The sequence below is a fragment of the Chionomys nivalis genome, chromosome 9 (genome assembly GCF_950005125.1).
Source record: "Chionomys nivalis chromosome 9, mChiNiv1.1, whole genome shotgun sequence".
Taxonomy (NCBI): domain Eukaryota; kingdom Metazoa; phylum Chordata; class Mammalia; order Rodentia; family Cricetidae; genus Chionomys; species Chionomys nivalis.
In genome coordinates, this window is record NC_080094.1 from 1792550 (window position 1) to 1813974 (window position 21425).

The 21425-nt window shown below is 47.2% G+C and overlaps 1 protein-coding gene across 2 annotated transcripts in view; it reads right to left on the reverse strand.

Moving 5' to 3' along the window:
* Positions 1-839: 839 nt before the first annotated feature.
* Osbpl2 (oxysterol binding protein like 2) overlaps positions 840-21425 on the reverse strand; it is a 46605-nt gene continuing 26019 nt past the window's right edge. For both annotated transcript variants that reach the window (XM_057781699.1, XM_057781698.1), the window contains exons 6-15: positions 21021-21155; positions 20298-20395; positions 15867-16049; positions 13983-14090; positions 13324-13413; positions 11052-11175; positions 9402-9542; positions 5182-5305; positions 4373-4463; positions 840-2081 (exon numbers count right to left, since the gene is read on the reverse strand). In XM_057781699.1, coding sequence (XP_057637682.1) covers positions 1979-2081; positions 4373-4463; positions 5182-5305; positions 9402-9542; positions 11052-11175; positions 13324-13413; positions 13983-14090; positions 15867-16049; positions 20298-20395; positions 21021-21155 — 1197 coding nt within the window. In that variant the 3' untranslated portion in view covers positions 840-1978. The remainder of the gene's footprint in view (positions 2082-4372; positions 4464-5181; positions 5306-9401; positions 9543-11051; positions 11176-13323; positions 13414-13982; positions 14091-15866; positions 16050-20297; positions 20396-21020; positions 21156-21425) is intronic.

Here is a 21425-nt window from a genome sequence, read left to right on the forward strand (position 1 = left end):
TGAGGTCTCACGACCAGCAGCTCTGACACAGGATCTCATGTACCCCGGGCTGGTCCACTCACTTTGTAGCCAAAGATGACTTTAAACTACTGACTGTCCTGCCTCTACAACTCAAATGCTGGGACAGAGGCATGCATCACTGCACTTCATGCATACTGCCCTTCACCTCCCATGAGCTCGTCTCAAGCGACAGGACTGCTCGCAAACAGTCCTGGGCAAGTCTGCTCACACGGAAAAGCTCATGATGGAAGCTTTCAAGAGCTGTCCAGGGAGAGTGCGCCAATGAAGACATGCATTATTGGTGCTCCTGACATTTTAAGAATGGCAACTTCCTCATGTCTTGATGCAGGCAGGGGCTGCATGATAGACTGATCACCTGGCACACCACTGTCTTTTCTAGCGGCTCTTCTGCCCTTTCCCCTCTCTTTCTGGTTTAGGCAAAGAACACAGGAGCTGGGTACAGGGGCTATGTGCATGGTGATGAGCCCAGGAGAGAACACGGAGATGCAAGCCCACTCACTGACTTGTTACCCCATTAGTCAACCTTCTCAGCTTCCCACCTTTTGGGGGGAATGAGCTGTGTGTTTGTACGTAGCCATAGTCTGAAAAGGCCAAGGACCCCCTCAGAGACACACAGAGTGCCCTGTTCAGTTTCCTCTTGGAATGATGAGAAAGTTACCAACCTTCAGATACATCTCAGAGCCATCAGTGGCTTTGTTAAGGACTCTCAGTAGACAGAGCAGAGATGCTGACCCTGGGAGATCCCCTGGCTGCCACAGAAACACCTATTTTCGGTTTTCAAAGCTATAAAATCAAGCCTTCAACCCATGTTGGCTTTTCAAAGTGTTTTAATGACAGAGGTGGTTTGGAAGCCTGGACATAGTAAGAATACCTTCTCATTCAGAAGTGCCTGATGTAGTGACGAACACACAAGTGTGCATGTGTGCCAGAGCGCAGGTTGTGCACACAGCAGATTGTCTTTGATGCAAAGAGCTCCACCGTGATCCTTGTGTCACCATTTCTACATAAAGTCCCTCACTTCACAGGAATGCAGAGATGGGCACACCTACTTGTGTTTAAACAATTTTAATGACACCGGATAAGTAGATCCTGCTTCTGACCTCCCACTGCACACAACCGGATGGGACTTGCCTGGACTGGAACATGCATGCTGGGGAAACCAAACACAAGACTGCAGGGGAGGGAGGGGGGAACACACAGGCGAGGTGAGTGAAGGAATGACCCCTCAAAGACAGGAGTGGCCCACAGTGACAGTGAAGCTATGGAGTGCTGTGGCCAGAGGCAGGGCCTCCTGGTAGGCTGGGAGCAGCCCTGGGGGTTTCTCATCCAAGTCACAGTGTTCTGCCACTCTGGCTTGTCATAGGGACACTTTTTGGACAGTACACAGTGGTGATTAATGTATTTGCTACTCTTAAGCAGAACATTCAAGTAGTTTAATTTAAATATTTTCTAAAGTAATCTTTACCTTATTCTGATTGGTAGAAAATACAGAATCTGGCAACTTGTCCCTTCATTCTGTGGGTGTCCTCCACAACGAAGCGGACCCTGGCCTATAGGTCACTTTCGAGATCCACGCCCTCCTTTGGGTCTGGGTTTGAAACTCTTCCAGAACCCACACCACAGCTATGAGAGGAGCACAGGCCCTGCTGGTTCCTCCTTGGTTACACATTTTAAAACAGAGCGTGCTGCCAGCTCAGCTGGCCTTGTGCGCGTCTGTCACGTGTGAAAAGGATTGGGGAGTTCTTCTGAGGCCTCAGTGAATGTGAAGACCCACGTGGAGCTTCTTGAAGGGGCTGCGACATAGCGAAGTGCTGGGCAGAGGCTAACAAGTCCTCCTTCCGGTTCGAGGCCCTCTCCACGATCGTGGCTGGAGAAGCTGGTTCTGCCACCATGGAGCTCAGAGTGCTACTCAAGGAGTCCAACCTCGTGGGCCTCCTCCTGGGCTCCCAGGCCTTACTTAGTAGATGTCTGGGCAGTCTGAGAAATTACGCTCAAAGTAATCCCCTGCGTACAGCCAGTCAGGAGTTCCTGTGTAGGGGTTATTGCCTGGATAGAACCACCTGCAGAACACAAGGAAGGGTCAGCAGATGCGGGGTCCTTCTTAGTCTTTTCACAGCAGGTGTGTGCCATGGAGAAACACGGTCACCGAGAGTAACCGACCAACTTCCACGTGGCCGTGCTCACCCACATCTACTATATCAATGTCTGTGTCTCAACAAACCTTAAGGTTTGCATCCAGCATTCAACTCTCCACAGGACCACGTTTAGAGGTTGGAGAGGGTGCCCCTCCAGCTGACCTTCATCAGGTTCAGTCTGCACCCCTGCAGCTGCACACCCAAACAGAAGCAGTGCACTAGGAAGTGATGGGCTGGTCTCACAGCTCGGCGGTCAAGCAATTTGCCTGCCATGTGCAAAGCCCTGATTCTCCTCCCTCGAACCATAAAGAAAAAAAGTAGAAGTAATCATCTTCTATGGTAAAAAAAAGTGTCATTTTCATAATAGATTATTTTGTTTGTTTACTTTTATTTTTTCGAGATAGGATTTCTCTGTGTAGCCCTGGCTGTCCTGGAATTCACTCTGTAGACCAGTTTGGCCTGGAACTTACAGAGATCCACCTGCCTCTGCCTCCTGAGTACTGGGATTAAAAGAGAGTACCACAATCGCCTGGCTTGTATTATCTATTTTTAATTACTTATTTCTTTTTTTTCTTTTTCTTTTTTTTTTTTTTTTTTTGGTTTTTCAAGACAGGGTTTCTCTGTAGCTTTTGGTGCCTGTCCTGGAACTAGCTCTTGTAGACCAGGCTGGCCTAAAACTCCCAGAGATCTGCCTGCCTCTGCCTCCCGAGTGCTGGGATTAAAGGCGTGTGCCACCACCACCCGGCCTTAATTACTTATTTCTTGAGACAGTGTCTTATTATATAGCTCAGGCTTGCCTGGAACTCAGGCTGGCCTCAAACCCATGATCCCCCTGCCTCAGCTTCCATAATGTTAGAGTTAGAGATGTAAGCCACTGCACCTAGGCTATGTCTTTAATACTTTAAAAGGCCAGTGAAGGAAGATTACTTTCAACAGTTTTCCTCTAGAACAAAGACAAATCCCAAAACCATGGACATTAAAAGCACAGTATTAAATCAGTAATTGGCTCGGCACAGTGGCACAATGGCAGAGTGTCTGGCAAACACATAAAGCTCTAGGTTTCATCATCACAACAGAGAAGCTATGGAGGAAAAGACACAAGAAAAACTGGTTTTTAAAACTCCAGCCCTGCTGGGCAGTGGTAACACACACCTTTAATCTCAGCACTCGGGAGGCAGAGGCAGGCAGATCTCTGTCAGTTTGAGGCCAGCCTGGTCTACAGAGTGAGTTCCAGGACAGGCTCCAAAGTTACACAGAGAAACCCTGTCTTGAAAAAACAACAATAACAAAAACTCAACCCAGCCCCATGTCACTAGGGAGATGGCTGTTAATATGACCTAGACATGAATACCACAAGGAATGGAGCCTAGCAGGCACAGAGGCACACACCTGCTCTCTCAACTACCCAGGTTCATAGCTACTCTGGAGCCTGAAATTGGGAGCGGCTTAAGTTCAAGAATGGACCACAGTGAAACCCATCTTAAAAATAAAAAGCAACGATAAAAACAACCAGCCTGATAAGAACGGAGCTGTTTAAATATCCAAAGATTTTTACAAAAGACTAACGATGTCTATGTGCATTTACACAGGTACATATCTTGCTTACGCTAATTATTATAGTACTTTGACTACTGAAGGAAGTAGGGCTGAAGCTCCTGGAGGCTGGTGGAGGCCCATGAGTCATAGCACACCCTCTGCAGCCCCTACACTGGCAGAGGGCCCACCTCAAGGCTGCATCTCCATACCCAAAACAGAGGTTTTCCTGATGCCACAGCAGCTTGGCACCCTACTGCATGAGGGTAGGGCAGGCGATCTGTGTAGTTGTGCAGTACCTTATCACAAAGTGTAAAATGTGGGGACACCATCAAAACTCTCACCACTCGTGCAAGTGAACAGCTGGGGCCATGCTATTCTGTCTTTAAACTGGCCATATCTGAGAAAACCATTTTGGGTCAAATATGCTGTGAAGCAGGGCAGCAAAGCCTGGGAGTGAGGTGACTTGTCTCCTGTGACAGCCAACTCCCAATAAGCAATATATATGCTAACCAGGGACTCTGGCCTTTACTGCATGGTTCAGCCAGCACTTTGGGAGCAGTGGTGGAATAACTACTTAGCCACAATGGCAAGGCAGGAAAAGGAATAAAATGGTGCTGTCTATGATGTGGGCGTGGCCTTCCCACTGCTCAGGTGTGTAAGGCCTCACTGTGCACACTCACCTGGTCCGCCACTCTGACTCCTCTTTGGCGCGTTCTTTTCGGGCCTCTCTCTGCTTTTCCTCCAGCCGCTCCTTCTCCTGGCTGGCCAGATCTAGGTCCAAACAAGGAAGCAAGCACTTAACGCTTCCAGTTATGTCAGATGTCAGAACCCATCTTGACCCCTAGAGGACCAGTCCCACCCTATTACAAAGTGTGAGAAGCCAGGGCTGGGGAGACGGCTCAGAGGTTAAGAGCACTGCCGAGCATGAAGTCAGTCCTGAAATGCACTCTACCTCTGAGCTGCACCCAGCTTTTTTTTCTATAAGATTTATTTATTTATTTATTTAGTATACAGTGTTCTATCTGCATGTATGCCTGCAGCCCATTATAGATGGTTTGTAAGCCACAATGCGGATGCTGGGAATTGAACTCAGGACCTCTGGAAGTAAAAGGCAGTGCTCTTAACCTCTGAGCCATCTCTCCACCCCATGCACCGAGTTTTTAAAATGCAACTTTAACCCATTGAATTAAATAATGTCTTAGGATTTGTATTTGTTCATTTTTTCACTCATTTTCTTTTCTGTTGTTGCTGTTTTGAGACAAGGTTTTCACTGGGTCACTCGGTCTGGCCTGGGGCTTATATTAATCCTCTTGCCTCAGCCTCCCAAGTACTGGGATATAACAGGTGTGTGTTCACCACCTTTCACTGGTCTGTAAAGGACTGTCCTGGGAGGGCAACACTCTGTTAGTCTGGATGGTCTGAGCATCCTTCTCACAGACAAAGCCTAAGCTCACCCACACAAACCCTCTGGGGAGGGACCAGCAGTTACCCATGTTGCCATTCTCCATCCCACGGATGTCAGGGCGGAGGCGGCAGTCTGTGGGTGGCAGGGTCTTCTCCATGCCTGACTCCAGCTCATTGAGACTCACAGTGAAGCTGGTGAAGTTATACATCTGCAGGAGAAACCAGAAGCACTGTTGCAGAGGCTGCATGAAAATAATGCATCTGTCTTGGCCTGATCCATGGATACCCCAAACCCATGATAACCAGTCACTGTCACCTGCTCAATGAAAGGGCATCCGTGTCCTACTCAAATGGCACAGGTGTTTATCCTGACTTCAGAGATGTCCACCTGTTTAGTCAGACTGTAGCTTAGCACACCTAAAGCAGGGCTGCCCTTTGCTACGCTTTACAGCCTTCCCAGGCCTGACTCCTTGGCTCTTCCTGCTGGTCTTCTCTTCCCTTTACTGCCCTCATCTATGAGCATGTGGCTCAAGGGCCAAAGGCAATGTTAAATTTTCTCTGGTCACCCTTATGTCACTCAAAAAAATAGCAGATATTGCCAGGATCCCTGAAGCTTGACTTCCCTAGCATCTGGGGTCTATGAGAAATGTGTCCCGGCTCCCCATCATGGTCCTCAGGTGGCTACAGCTCACACCTGGCTCTCTTTAGAACCTGCTCCGTTACCACAGCCGTCCTGCTCTGAGCTCCCAGAAGGGCACTCTGCCATCCCAGGATCAGGACCCTGTTTCTGCTACCCCAGATCCACCAAACCCCTGGTAGGCATGAAGGACTAAACCAGCACACTGAACCAAAAAGGAACAAGAGTTCATCTTAAAATAAAACTTCCTGAACAATGCATGGGCTTTATTCTTCCAAAAATACACTAGAAGAATACCGTCCCACTAGTTCATGCTCTTGACGGTAAAGGTGAGTATGCTGTACAGGGGTTGATGCTGTTGTTTATTTTGGCAACTTTTTTTTTTTTACAAAGATTTTTATTTATTATGTACATAGGTTTCTTCCTTCATGTATCCTGCAGTACAGAAGAGGACACCGGATCTCATTACAGATGGTTGTGAGCCACCATGTGGTTGCTGGGAATTGAACTCAGGACCTCTGGAAGAGCAGCCAGTGCTCTATTCCTCTGAGCCATCTCTCCAGCCACCTATTTTGGCAACTTTGACACAAGCTAGAATCAGCTGAGAAAACGCCTCCTTAGGACGGCCTGTAGACAAGCCCATGTGGCGTTTCCCTGATTAGTTACTGATGTGTGACTCACCCCGGAAGGCCTAAGAAAGCAGCTGAACATAAACGGAGAGCAGCGCTCTTCCGCGGACTCTCCTTCAGCTCCTGCCTGGGCCGCCCCCAGTAAAGGACTGTTTGTTACTTGGAAGTGTGAGCCTTTCCTCCTCACGTTAGTTTTGGTCAGTGTTTAATCACAGCAATAAAAGCAGTTAAATAAACACAGTTAGGCAATATAGTCACACGTAATGGGACACTGTTTTTTTATATTCATTTATTCTGTGTATGTGTGTGGGCGCATGCGTGTAGATCAGAGGACAACCCGTAAAAATTAATTTCCTCCTTGTACCATGTGTACCAAGGATCAAACTGAAGTTGTCAGGTATGGGATCAAGCACTCTTACCCACTGAACCATGTCATTGGCCCAAAAAATCTTTTTGGCATATTGCTAGGGACAGAATTTAGGGCTGTTGTGGAATAATCTTTTTGTACACTGTAAAGATGTTTACGCCAAGGTGCCTTCTGTCTGGTTTCATAAAGAGCTGAATGGCCAATATCTAGGCAGGAAGAGGTCAGGTGGGGCTTCCAGGGAAAAAGAAGAACCTGGGAAGAATCTAGGCATGAAAGAGCGGTCAGCTAGATGCGGAGCAAGTAGTACGTACAGACCAGGAGAGAGGTAAAAGACACGTGGCAGAACATACATTAATAGAAACAGCTTGATTTGAATTATAAGAGCTAGTTGGGAACCTAAACTAAAGGCCAACCCTTCATAATTAATAAGTATCTATCACTATTTGTGGGCTGGTGGTCCAAAGAAAGTCCAATGAAAAGGCTTACTACATCTGGTGTTGAAGATGTATATTCAAGCATAGAGTACCTGGCTACCTGACTGGCAGAAGACTAAATAGAAACACCTGTTGTGCAGACTCAAAAACTTCCCAGAGCTGGGGCAGGTAAATGTGGGTCCAGGCTGGGGCTCGCGGGCATGAGGGTGGGCAGAGCCGGTCGCCAGCACCATGTGCTTAGCAGGGCCACAGGGTGGCTGGCATAGCAGGTTAAGATTTGGTTCTAACAACTGTCTGTAATTCCAAGATCTGACACCCTCACAGACATACACGCAGGCAAAACACCAGTGCACATAAAATAAAAATAAATAAATTAAAAAACAACAAAAAAAAAAAATCAAGATTTGAGTCGGGCGGTGGTGGTGCACGCCTTTAATCCCAGCACTAGGGAGGCAGAGACAGGCGGATCTCTGTGAGTTCGAGGCCAGCCTGGTCTACAAAGGGAGTTCCAGGACAGGCTTCAAAGCTACAGAGAAACTCTGTCTCGAAAAAAACAAAAAAACAAACAAACAAAAAAAAAATCAAGATTTGAATCATGGGGCCAGAGGAGGCTGCAGGCACTCAGGGAGCCAGGTCCAGGCCATGAAAGTAAAGAGCTGAATGGCCAGTATCTAGGCAGGAAGAAGTTATTCAGGACTTCTGGGAAAGATAAGAACCTGGGAAGAATCTGTGCATGAGAGAGAGGCCAGCGAGACGCAGAGCAAGTAGGATGTACAGAATGGGAAAGAGGTAAAAACCACATGGCAAATATACATTAATAGAAATGGCTTAATTAGCCGGGCGATGCTGGCGCACGCCTTTAATCCCAGCACTTGGGAGGCAGAGGCAGTCGGATCTCTGTGAGTTCGAGACCAGCCTGGTCTACAGAGCTAGTTCCAGGACAGGCACCAAAACCACAGAGAAACCCTGTCTCGAAAAACCAAAAAAAAAAAAAAAAAAAAAAAATGGCTTAATTTAAATTACAAAAGCTGGTTTGGAACAAGTCTAAGCTAAAGGCCAAGCTTTCTTTTTTTCTTTTTTTTTTATATTTATTATGTATACAATATTCTGTCTGTGTATATGCCTGCAGGCAAGAAGAGGGCACCAGACCCCATTACAGATGGTTGTGAGCCACCATGTGGTTGCTGGGAATTGAACTCAGGACCTTTGGAAGAGCAGACAATGCTCTTAACCTCTGAGCCATCTCTCCAGGCCCCAGGTCAAGCTTTCATAATAATAAGTCTCTGTGTCATTATTTGCGGGCTGGTGGTCCACAGAAAGTCTGACGAGAACATTCACTACAATTTAGGGCCTCGTTTGTATATGCCAGGCACTCCATTACTAAGCTACATCACGAGTCCTAGAGCTCCCCTCTTTTTTTTGTTTTGTTTTGTTTTTCAGTCCTGGAACTAGCTCTTATAGACCAGCTGCCTCTGCCTCCCCAGTGCTGGGATTAAAGGCGTGGACCACCACCATCCAGCTTTATTTTGGTTTTTGAGATAGGGTGTCACTATGTAGTTCTGGTTGTCCTGGAACTCATTCATTTTGTAGACCAGGCTGGCCTCAGACTACTAGAGCATCCACCTGCCTCTGCCTCCCCAGTGCTATGATTAAAAGGTATGCACTGCCACACCTGGCTGTTTTTTATTTTTCACTTACATGTATGTATGTGATGTATGTGTATATCTATGTATGGGTGTGTGCAAGTGTACCCAGAGTCCCCCCACCCCCACCCCTGGAGCTGAAGTTACAGGTGGTTGTGAACTGAACTCAGGTCTCCTGGAAGAGCAGAGATCATGCTTCATGGCTAAGCCATCTCTCCAATCAATTGAAATGTGGTCAGGAAGAGCTGACGGTATAGAGAATGGGGAACACCAATATCGCAGGCATACAGACTCAACAATGAGTTCTGAATCAAGATATCGATGCCAGGTGGATTTCCATACACTTTCCCAAGTCCTACATGGTCACTACGGCAGGAAGAAGTCACCCTCAGGCTGGACCATGACTTTAGAGTCACATGCAGCTCCAGGGAAAAAGGGTCCTCAGGATTGTGGGGATGTGATGGAGCCTCCCTCTTTGCTAAGAAACAGCTGGTTGGCTACATCCAAGAATAAAGTAGAAAAGTCGTGGGCCTGACTGGGACAGTATAAACAGGACCTGGTCTCAGAGAGGGTGCTAAGGTGTAAGACAACAGACCTGAGCTGAGTTGGGGGGCCGGCTGTTGATCCTCCAGAGTAGCTTACTGCCAGGGATGACTTGCACGGTCTCCTGAGTCACAGGAACATTGTCCATCGTATCGCCAGGCATATCACTGTTAGCTTTCTCAGGGCCACCATCCTGAAACACAGCACAGCTCACTATGACACTGGCCAGGAGACCTGTCCTCAGAGCACAGGAAGACTTGTTCCCAAGCCTCTGTGCAAAGCCAAAGCTTTTCTCACTGAGGAGAAATAATTAAACTCTCTCCTGTTGGTAATTTCGGCAGAGCTGTGCCAGGCTGGATCTCTACTCTCTCACAGAGAAGGGAAACAGGCTGAAACAGAAGCAGATATACACACTGCCTTCCCAGAGACATGCTTGGCCATGTTCCTGCCTGCCTTCTGGACACACAACACATCTGAGAGGGCCTCATGATGCCATCTGCTGCCCAACCGAAAGCAGTTCTCCTGGGCAAGCTCTTAAGTCCATTCCATTTTAACAGACACAGTCAGCTGTGGTCCACAGCTGTTGAGGAGAACACCAGGGACAGGATGGAAGTTTGGGGTCCTCAGACAGCTGAGGGTGGGCACCCACTGCTAGATGATCCAAGGGAGCATTAAAGTTGGTGAAAATGACACCAACACCACTCAGCAGATTCATCACTCTAAGTGGAATTTTTCTTTTCTTTCCTTTCCTTTCCTTTCTTTGTTTAGACACGATCTCAGTATGTAGTCCCTGCCTGAACAGCCTGGAGCTTGCCGTGTAGATCAGAATGCCCTGCGACTCACAGGAATCCCCCTGTGTTTGCCACCTGAGTGTACTACCACGTCAGGTGAACACTCCCCCCCCCCCCCCAAATCAGGGTTTCTTTGTGTATCCCTGGCTGTCCTGGAACTCACTGTGGACCAGGCTGGCCTCAAACTCAACAAGATACCTGCCTGCCTCTGCCTCCCAAGTGCTGGGATTAGAGATACATGCCACAATACCCGGCTTGAACTATGACTTTTTTTTTTTTTTATTTTTTTTTTTTGGTTTTTCCAGACAGGGTTTCTCTGTGGCTTTGGAGCCTGTCCTGGAACTAGCTCTTGTAGACCAGGCTGGTCTCGAACTCACAGAGATCCGCCTACCTCTGCCTCCCAAGTGCTGGGATTAAAGGCGTGCGCCACCACCGCCCGGCTTGAACTATGACTTTTAATTTTAATTTTGCTTAAGAATAACTCATAGGCCGGGGGGGGGGGGGTGGCGCACGCCTTTAATCCCAGCACTCGGGAGGCAGAGGCAGGCGGATCTCTGTGAGTTCGAGGCCAGCCTGGTCTACAAGAGCTCCAGAGCTCTTAGAGGATAAGTCTTTGCAAGTACTTCCTGACTGCTGAATATATTACTGAGAACTCAGAACTTGAAACCAGAAATGAAATGCACTTGACTTCTTAAATAGGTTAACTCAGGCAAAACAAGAGAAGTTTATTACAAAGGACTATGTGAAAGGGTTTGCATTCCCTTGGAAGCTTCCCACTTATAAAAACAGCTACAACATAACTGAAATAAAAGTCAATCCCACCTCTGCCCCCATACCTGAACCCAGACTTCTGGAGGGCTTACCTACCTCAGGCCCCAGTCTGACCAGGGTCAGTTGGAGCAGGCACTCACCATCTTGGCCTTCCTGGGGTGTTCACTTCTCCTTTCATGCTTCTTAAAGGACTCATATGAAACAGGGTCAATGCCCCACAAGCATTCTGTCCACTTGCCATAAATGATGAAGAGCTTCTTCCTGCTGCAGTGGAGGAGGGCGAAACAGTTAACAGTCATCTACAGAGCAGGAACTTAATGCCCACCTGTTGCTCCCCTTCTGCCAAGTCCTGGACATTCTGGGATACAAAGAAGAAACTTTGTATTTCAGAACCTCCTTCATGCTGTTAGAGACAAAGTTTCCCTATCCCTGATGCCAAAGAGAAAATGAAGGCACAAAAGCCTAAACAGTCCTCAGGGTCTTAGAAAACAAGGAGGGGAAAAAAGCACAAACGTATTTCCCTAAACGGAGAGTTGCATGTGCCCACGCTTTGCTGGGGTAAGTGCTCTACCACTGGGTTTTGATGAACTGTGCGTTCGTCAGATCTTTTTCTATCCAATCTGCCCATAATGCCTCCCCCAGTCACTTGATGGCCTTTGCTTTCTCTGTGGCTGTCCCTGCCTTCGTCTAACCACAGCCCTGGAAAGCTGCACAGCGCAGCCAGAGGTGCCGCCCCACACCAACAAGATCGGAACCCCTCAGGATAGGGTTTCTTTCTCCTTTTTCCTGCCTGGGAAGAGCACATGGTGGCCACATGCTCCTTGGGAAGTGCTGCCCAACAGGACACCTGTGTGCAGGCTGCAGGGGAGGTCCAGTGAGAACTGGCTGCATAAGCACAAGGACCCACATCCAGATCCCTAGAACCCACCCACATGAAGCTGGGCGTTACGCCTGTACTGGGGAAGGAAGATACAGAGCCAGCTAACCGGGTAGTCCAGCCAAATCAGTGATCTCCAGGTTCAATGAGACCCAGTCTTAAAAATAAAAGACAGACTAACAGAGGAAGATACCCAATATTGACCTCTGGCTTCCACATGTATGTTCATATACACAACACATATGCACAAACATGTACACGCGCATACACTACACAAACAAGAACAGGAAAGGTAAGGAAAATAAAAAAAAAAAAGCATGCTTGGGTCCAGGAGCAAAACCAACAGGTCAAATAACGACTCTCCCGTTGGCTGAAATCATCGGCCTATTTCAGACCTGGGCAGGCCAGTCTCAAAAGAGGCCTTGTGCCCCCTGGTCACTATTCTGATCACAACAAGGCCTATGTCCTTTACAGCACACATGTGAGGTCCTGACTTGTCTCAATCTAAAGTCTGACATTAATATACAGGTTTGAACAGATGAGTTTCTGGTTCTCTAGAGACAGGCAGAGAGAACAAAATAACTGACTCCCTTGGAATTATATTACTGAAGGAGGGTTGGTGATAAATAAAATTTTGAGACCCAGAACATAATTTTACCAAAGGGAGAAAAATCTGGAAAAATACGTCAAAGCCCTACTGGTTATTTTTCTACACAAAAATCTCCATCAGGAGTCTGGGTGGTGGTGGCGCAAGCCTTTAATCCTAGCACTCAGGAGGCAGAGACAGACTGATCTCTGTGAGTTCGAGGTCAGCCTGGTCTACAGAGCGAATTCCACAACAGGCTCCAAAGCTACAGAAAAACCCTGTCTTGAAAAACAAAAAACAAAACAAAACAACTCTCCACAAGGCCTGGATTTTCAGAGTGGAAAATGCAGGCCATGAGCAGTGGACACCCATATGCTCTGCTGAGAAATAAAGAGTGGCTTCCCACAGGGTCAAGTGTTAAAAAAAAATCTCAGTTCTGTTTGTAAAACTGTAGCAATTGGAGCCCAGCAAGGTGATACAGGCTGTAATCCAGCATTTGGGAGGTGGATGCAGGATTATAAAACCAATACTAGCCTCAGCTGTGCAGGAAGACCGCCTCAAAAAAACAAAACAAGTGGGGAAAAAAAAGCCACATTATCCCTGAGTAAAAATTTATTTCTTCATCATGGAACTCACTCTGTAGACAAGGCTAGCCTTGAACTCAGAAATCTACTTGTCACTGCCTCCTGAGTGCTGGGATGAAAGGCATGAGCCAACACCACCTGGCAAAAATGTCGATTTTCTTAGGCTGACCTATCTTCTCTCTCCAAAGGGGACAAGCTTCACTCTGCTATCACCAGAGACTACACTCAAAACTTACCCTTTAAAAAAAAGAAAAGAAAAAAAAGGTAGCGTTGCTTCCACCATGAGAAGACATCATCGCACAACCACACGGGGCAGCGCTGGCCACTGCAGACCCACACCCCCTGGGCACAATGAGTGGACCTACTTTTTGTCTTGAATGTACCCTTCCACTCTGTGAAGTTCCTTTCCAAATAGTCCACAGGGCTTGAAGTGAAGGACACACTTATCTCCAGTTCTGTGGGGACAAACACAGGCATTAGTTTATGTAAAATACCTAGAGAACCAACCGAGCTACAGGGGAAGAGAAAAAGGACTTGGCCATCAGCGATGGTTAATTTGCTCCTTGAAAGGCTCTGTGACTGACCTGGGGTGACTGTCTGTACAACCAGAATATCACCTAAGCGTCCATTTAGGAAATAGGTGAATTCTATGATTTATAAATTATCTCTCACTAAGGTGTTAACAGGCCAAGCCAATGAGTCATAGCTTCCAACTGTAAGTCTAGGCCCTTGATAATGTTTGGGCACAGTTACTACATTTTCACCTAGCACTGACAATACTTAGGTGCACTTTACATTTTCAAATAAATTAACAATGGTAATTAAAAAAAAATCAATCAATCAACACAGGGCGTTCTTGATTATTTCAATGCCGGAGAGAACTAAATCTAGCCAGATACCATGACTTGGGGCCCCACTACAGGAGGGAAGTCGAGGGACAGGAATAAAGGGCTAGACGTCCCGAGAGAAGAATGCAGACAGAGACAGTTCCCTTTAGGTCGGGAAGTGCATCATGGCTTGTCACCTGTGGTTTAGGATCTCCACTACCCCATACTGTTCGATCCATAGCTGCCCGAGGATGATGTTGTGCACACAGCAGGTGGGGTTGGTCCACGTGTAGGCTTCATTATGTCTGTGAAAGTACCAAGAACAAGACAGGGCAGTGAAGCTCAGGACTTGGGTGACCCAGAAGGCCATGACCAGGCAAAACCAGACCACAGCTGTCTGGGAGCAAAACAATGCTTTGAAGTCTTCCCAGTGCAGGCTATTTAGTTAGCATGCAACTGGAATTTATTTCTCCTTTCCTTTGTAGCATCAACAAAGCTTTCTACTTAAATGTCAAGACAAGTTAATAAGCAATAAAAGAACACTAAAACAAAAGAGAGACAACTTTCCTGTGAAGCTGCCAAGAGAAAAGGCTTGTAAGAATTACGCTCCTAGTCCCAGACCACAGTGCAGGAGAGGGTTGCTGCGGTTAACACCCAATTCCTCCTCCTCTGAAATGACCTCAAGGGCAAACCTTGCAGCATGAAACACAGTGGGGCCTATGGGAGGCTCCATCAAGGAGTCACGACTAAATACAAAAGCATCTTGACACAGGGTGGTAGAGGACATATATCTGGACTCTCTCAAATGGCCCAGGTAGAACCCAAACGTTTTTCAAAAGCATTTGCAGTCCATCAGTTCTGCCCATCTCAACTCTCAAGCAGACTACCATGAGACAGGCCCAGCAGCTGGGCGTTCACCAGAGGTACCTCCCTCATGAGCCCGCCTTTGTGTTCCTGGGAGACAGATGCACAGAGACAGAGTTTTGTTGGTTGTTGAACTTTTAAGATAGGGTCTCACTTTGCAGCCCTGACTGTCTTAGAGCTCACTATGTAGACCAGGCTTGGCCTTAAATTCACAGAGATCCACCTGCCGTGGCCTCCCATGTGCTGAACTGAAGGTGTGCTCAACTAGACCCAGTTTGCCCCTAAGCCTTTTTTTTTTTTTGTTTTTTGTTTTGTTTTTCAAGACAGGGTTTCTCACTGTAGCCTTGGCTGTCCTGGAACTCACTCTGTAGACCAGGCTGGCCTCAAACTCAGAGAAATCTGCCTGCCTCTGCCTCCCGAGTGCTGGGATTAAAGGTGTGCGCCACTACCATCCGGCCACCCCTAGGTTCTTAAAACTGGCAGATAGCCAGTATCCAGCAAGCATTACACTGATGCTCCCTCACAGGAGGCTCCTAATAGACAACCACTGCAGCCACTGAACCCCTGGGCTGTGGGGGCTGCAGTGGGTTTCAAACTCTAGCATATGCTGGAGACTTGTTACTAGCTGAGTATCTCTGATGGGAGCTGGGCTGGACAGCCTCTAAGAGGGGCCCCCAGTGGTCCTCACCTCCAGGCATTCAACTTCATAGGTACAAATACACATGCCTGTGTGACCATCAGCAAGCAGAGGCATGTGTACATGGCTGAGGAGCAGCTTTTGTAGCTCCTGTCTTAGCTGCTCTCTCGACAGGGTCCTCTGCCTAAGGAAGGAGAACAGCCACTGGAGAGGGAGTCTATGGCTGAGAATGGAGTTCTTGCTGACCCAGGGCCAGTTAGTCTAGGTGTAGCCTAGAGGTAAGGAGTTACGCTAAGCAGTGCTGGGCTGTTGGGTCTGGGGTTGTCACACAGCGGTAGTTGATGGCTAAAGTGAGTAGCTCCAGTCAGTGTGTGAGAGGGATGTGAGACTTATATCCACATTGGTGGACAGAGGAACTCTCCTCACCAGGGAGTCTAGCAGAAGAAATGCTGCTGGCAGAAAGGCTGTCTGTCAGTCCACAAAGATAGGGATCTCCCCAGAAAGAAGCCTTATGAGACATGAAGAGATAACTTCCTCCCAGGCAGAGCAGGACCTGCTCTTGCTTGCTCTTGTCACTCACTTGAGAAGCTCCAGTGTGATGGTCCCCCGGGGCTCTGCCTCGACGCTCTTGCCCCAAAACTTCAGCTTTGGGTAGATGGAACCATGGAACATGAAGTCTTGGTTGAGACCTTCTGAATAAAATGCACTAATAGGAGGGTGGTGGCTGACCTGTTCAGATATAAATCTGAACCCCAAGTCTTCCCTAGGTCCAAAAATGAGAATGGGAGGGGAAGAGAAAACGTCACATTAATGACAGCAATAACAAAGGCCGCCAGCTCCCCCGCCAGCTCCATCGGCCAGTTGGCATGCTCTGCCCTCCCCTAGCAGTTGATACAGGCTCTGAGCCCAGGAGCCTCCAGCTGTGACAGGCATCAGAATACTCAACAAAAACCTCTCAGGTGGCACATCTGGCCACATATCATTACCCTAGAGCACACCTGCCCACCACTACATGAGCTCGACTGGGGGAGCCTCCATCTGGCCTGCTGCTTATCCCACCGACACCTGAGCCTTACAGCCATCAGTCAGGCAGGCCTCGGATGCAGGTCAACAGCAATCCCAAAGTCTATTTCAGTCTCCCAGGGACTCCTAATGCCATCAACCCAACTGAATCAAAAGTCTTATGAAGGGGTGTTCCTGTCCAGCATTTGTACAGGCTCTCAAAACTTCTATGATGGAATGTCTTAGATCCCAAAATATTCCTGGCCAGGAAATAGGAATTTTAGCAGACTCCCTTATTCAATAAAAATGTCAGTTTTTAATTGTTCCGGAACTATGAATACACCTACAGTTGTAGTCATTAAGAATTATAAAAGCTAAACCACATAATTACTAACTTAGCTGGAATCAGAATTCCCAGTCATTACAGAGGAAGGAAAGTTGAAAAATTAGATTTTAAAAGGTTGCCTGCCAAGGTATGTAATCTACAAAATGAATACTTGTCTAAGAAAAGCAAGTATATTTTTAGCTGTTCAAGAGGGATTTGAAGGGATGAAAGATGCTGTACACAGCCAGGTCTGTGCAGTGCTGGGGTACAGGGCCACTCAGTGTCAGGGAAGCTCAGTGTGGATACACCAACAAGCAGGCCTGGAGAGGAACACATGCCAACCTGAGTGTGAGGGAGTTTTCCTGGCAGCCTCTGAATTAAATCCCAAATCAGGTTAAGCTTCCTGTCTCACACGCCGCTCAGCAGTTCAGGCTCTTCCTCGTCTCTCACCCACACGGTGGCTGCTGATGCTGCTCTCCTAGTTATTTATTTAGACTGGTTCATGCTATGTAGCCCTAGCTGGCCTGGAACTTGTAATCCTCCTGCTTGAACTTCCTGAGTGCTAGAACTTAGAGGTGTGAGCCACCATGCCTAGCTGAAAAAGCTTGTTTTTAATCACCCAGTATTGCTCCCCTTCTAGCTTCTCTCTCTCTCTCTCTCTCTCTCTTGTTTTTGAGGCAGGGTTTCTCTGAGTTTCAGGAAATCTGATGCCATCTTTGGCCTCTTCAAGTACCAGGCTCACATACGGTGTCTCAGACATGTATGAAGCCCAAACATTTATACATGTAAAATAATATTTTTTTGTTTTGTTTTTGGTTTTTCAAGACAGGATTTCTTGGTGTAGCACTAGATGTCCTGAAACATCTCACTCTGTAGACCAGGTTGACCTTGAACTCACAGAGATCCGCCTGCCTCTGCCTCTTTTGAGTGTGAGGAATAAAGGTGTGCACCACCACTGCCTGGCCTTGAAATAATAATTTTTAAAAATGCTTTAAAACAATAGTGTTTGGGACCAGTTCCCCTCATCTGGGCCTCAGTTTCCTTTTTCCTTTATTTTTACTTGCACTGGTATTTTCCTACATGTATGTCTGTGTGAAGGCATCAGAACGTGACGTTAAAGACAGTTTTTAGTTGCCATGTGGGTGCTGGGAGTTGAACCTGGTCCTCTGGAAGAGCGGCCAGTGCTCCTAACCACAGAGCCCCTCCCTTTTTAAAATTTTTTACGGGCCTCAGTTTTCTGTTCCTTATCACATCAGACTCTCCTGACCGGTCCAACCTTTTCAGAAGAAATGGAAGTTGGAGAGCAAGGGGCTTGGCCAGCACAAGCCAGTATTACATCATGGCCCTGTTCCAGATAGCTCCTGACTAGCGGAGTGTGAGGAAGGAGGGGCTGGAGCTAGTATGCTTCTTACTTTTCCAAACTGCAGTACAGTATCTTGGCAGGTCCCTAAAGAGCCTACAAGGACACCCCAGATGGACAGATTCCAGAGCTGATGAGAAGACCATCAGGGTCACAGGCCCAGGTACAGACACTGACACCACTCACACACTAAAGGCAGTTTCAGGATCCCACAACCACCCACCATGGAAAAGGCTTATCATCACATCACACACCAGAGAAAGTCCAAGGACCAACATGAGTGCCAGAGAAACTCTCCTCTGAATTCACTGATTGCTCAACATTATCATTACTTTTTTTTTTAAATATTTATTTATTATGTATACAATATTCTGTCTATATATATGCCTGAAGACCAGAAGAGGCCACCAGACCTCACTACAGATGGTTGTGAGCCACCATGTGGTTGCTGGGAATTGAACTCAGGACCTTTGGAAGAGCAGGCAATGCTCTTAACCGCTGAGCCATCTCTCCAGCCCTATCATTACTTTTATAACAAAAAAATGGTATGAATTAAATAAACTATGACATAGAAACACTGCAACCAGAAAAATAGGTCTTAGAATCAACAAGAAATTACCATTTAGAAAACTGTGACATGCCAGGCAGTGGTGGCATATACCTTTAATCCCAGCACTTGGGAGGCAGAGCCAGATAGATCCTCCAGGTTTGAGGCCAGCCTGGTCTACATAGCGAGTTCCAGGATGGCCAGAGCTACACGAAGAAACCCTGTCTTATAAAAACCAAAAAGAAAAAATGAGAGAAAGAAAATAAATGAAATGAAATGAAACTATAACATCAAGGGAAATGATTACAGCTTTGTTTGTTTGTTTTTGAGACATCCCTGGCTGTCATGGAACTCGCTTTGTAGACCAGGCTGGCTTCAAACTCAGATCTGTCTGCTTCTGTCTCCTGAGTCAACGGATTAAGGCATGTGCCACATGCCCAGCTACAGAAAATGATCATGATACAATGCAAAAAAAAAAAAAAAGTCATTAATATCTCACACACAAGAAAACCTATTAAGATGTTGATAACCTCTTGTCTTTGGCAGGTTACATCTGTCTGTTTTTTGCTTCCAGCATTGCTATGTTCTGTATAGAACATTATTATAGCCAAAACACCAACGGACTCCATATAGTGAATTCCCCAGATTACCAGCTGACCCTGATTCCAGGGCAGTGACAGAACTCTTCTCTATAGAAAAGATACCAGAGCAGGTAGCAGGTGCTGGCCCTCCTGCCTGCAGTCCCATGGCCTATGACAAATAACCATTATGCTAGCCAATGAGAATACCCCATATAAAACCTTCCAGTAACTTCCTCCAATCAGAGAAGATCTATCTACCTACTAAACTACCCTGTTGTTTTCTGCATCCCGAGGCACACATGCACCAGAGAACAATAGTTCCCAGAGTGGCAGAACTGTACACATTCAGTGACTAGTCTCTGGGGGCCCAGGCAAGGCTAAGTGAAAACACACCAGGGGTGTGTGACATGTTGTCGGGAGTGTTGTCACCTCCAAGACAACTCTCTGCATAATTGTAGGAGGAGGCCCAGATTTGACAAAGTAAGTAGCAACAACCTCCCAGTCCAGCCCTCTAGAGCCTCACCACCATCCATAACTAGGATTCAGGGTCCAGGCTCAGAGATCTATTAAGTCCAAGGGTGAGGATGGAGGGCTATACTCTGCTCATGTGCAAGAGGGTTTACCAGCACCTGCCCTGTTCCCGCTACCCTGGAAGCCTCATGATCTCAGGGCCCCAAGAGGCAAGATACTGCTCAGAATCAGCAAACATTCACAGACTAACACTTCAAGAGGCTAACTCTTGGGGCCTGTTCAACCATTCCTGACACACTGCAACATAGGCATGGACTAAGCAGTGACTTTAGCAGTTCCTCCTCTCTTTGGGTTATTTCTCTCTCAACAAAGTGCTGCAGCAAATGGCATAGTCCTACTTATTAGTCGGGTTCCATTTGCTGCTGAAAACTAGTGGTGCCCCATGTCTTGGCCAAGTAGTACACATACACCACTAGTGGTCTACACAACATGACATCCACCCTTGAGCCCCACGCAGTAAGAATCTATGCCAACCCTTCCTATGGTACCGGGGTTCTAGTCCATCATTAACATCACAGCCCACGTTGTATGAACACCTTTTTACCCACATCATTCCACATACTTGGGTGGCTCCTAACTCCAAGTACCTGTCCTGATCTGAGCACTCAATACTGAGGAGAGAACTGAGCTCTTCTGTCATCCAGCATTCATGATGGACTCCTTACCTGATCAGCTCATACGTCTCCCCCAGAAGAGGGTTAAAGGGTTTGCCGGTTCTCTCCCACTGGGAAGCCACTGCCGAGACTGCAAAGGCAGCTACAGACTGCAAACAATTCAAAGACGAATCAAAACAGATTCAGCCAAGACAGCAGCACATGAGTGCACTTCCCACGGGGTATCAGTCAGTCACAGGCACTCAGCCAGTCACTTCCACTCTGCTGACTTCTCAGGTTTCAACTCATAATGGTTTTTCATATTTATTTATTCATTCAGTTGTTTATTGCAGTGATTTTTTTTTTTAAGATTACAGAACTTCTGGGGAAACACCACTGCCATGCACTACTTCCTCTAAGTCACAAAAAAAGGGAACAACATGTTTTCTCCACCACAGGCTGCACACTCTGCAGATGCTAAAGCAATACCCATGTGTCTGTCTCATACACTGACACTCCGGTCCATACACTCCTACATAGTTGAACACGCACATGCACAACAAGTAAATACCCACCACATAAACATATGCACACATGAGGCAGTAGCATGTATGATACCAGAGGGAAGCCAACTCTGTGAGGCTGACAGCTAGCAGTTCTGGTCAGACATCTGGAGAGAATACAATTCTTACAGATAGCTCACTAGCAGGATACCTTGGTCCCTACAACTATGGGGTCAGTCAGGCAAACAGTTATGGCATGGAGACTGTCCTCACAGTCATATGCAGTGCCCACCTGCATCCTCTCCAGGGTCTGGGGCTGGTTTGAGGCTTTGTGGATAAGGTACACATGCTCCATGTACTCCGTGATCCGCTGCAGGAAGCTCAGTGGCTCATTGAAGGCGATTGGCATTGTGATCTTGGATAGCTCCTAGAAGGATCCAGAAAGACATCTGGTTGGGTTTCTGGGGCTCCTGGGTATGCCTCAAATGCAAGTATCCTACTCTACGCTGAGTATTCTGAGGATCACTTCCCAGAGCCTCAAATTCCGATACAGACAAGATCTTAGACACCTGCTGTGGGCAAGCTTTCTGTTGTGAGCACCGGCTTCTACCTTACCCAACATGGAATGTCTTCCTGAATGGCAGCCAGGGCAGCTCTCCATCTCCCATGTCTGCATCACATGAAGTGATTACAGGAG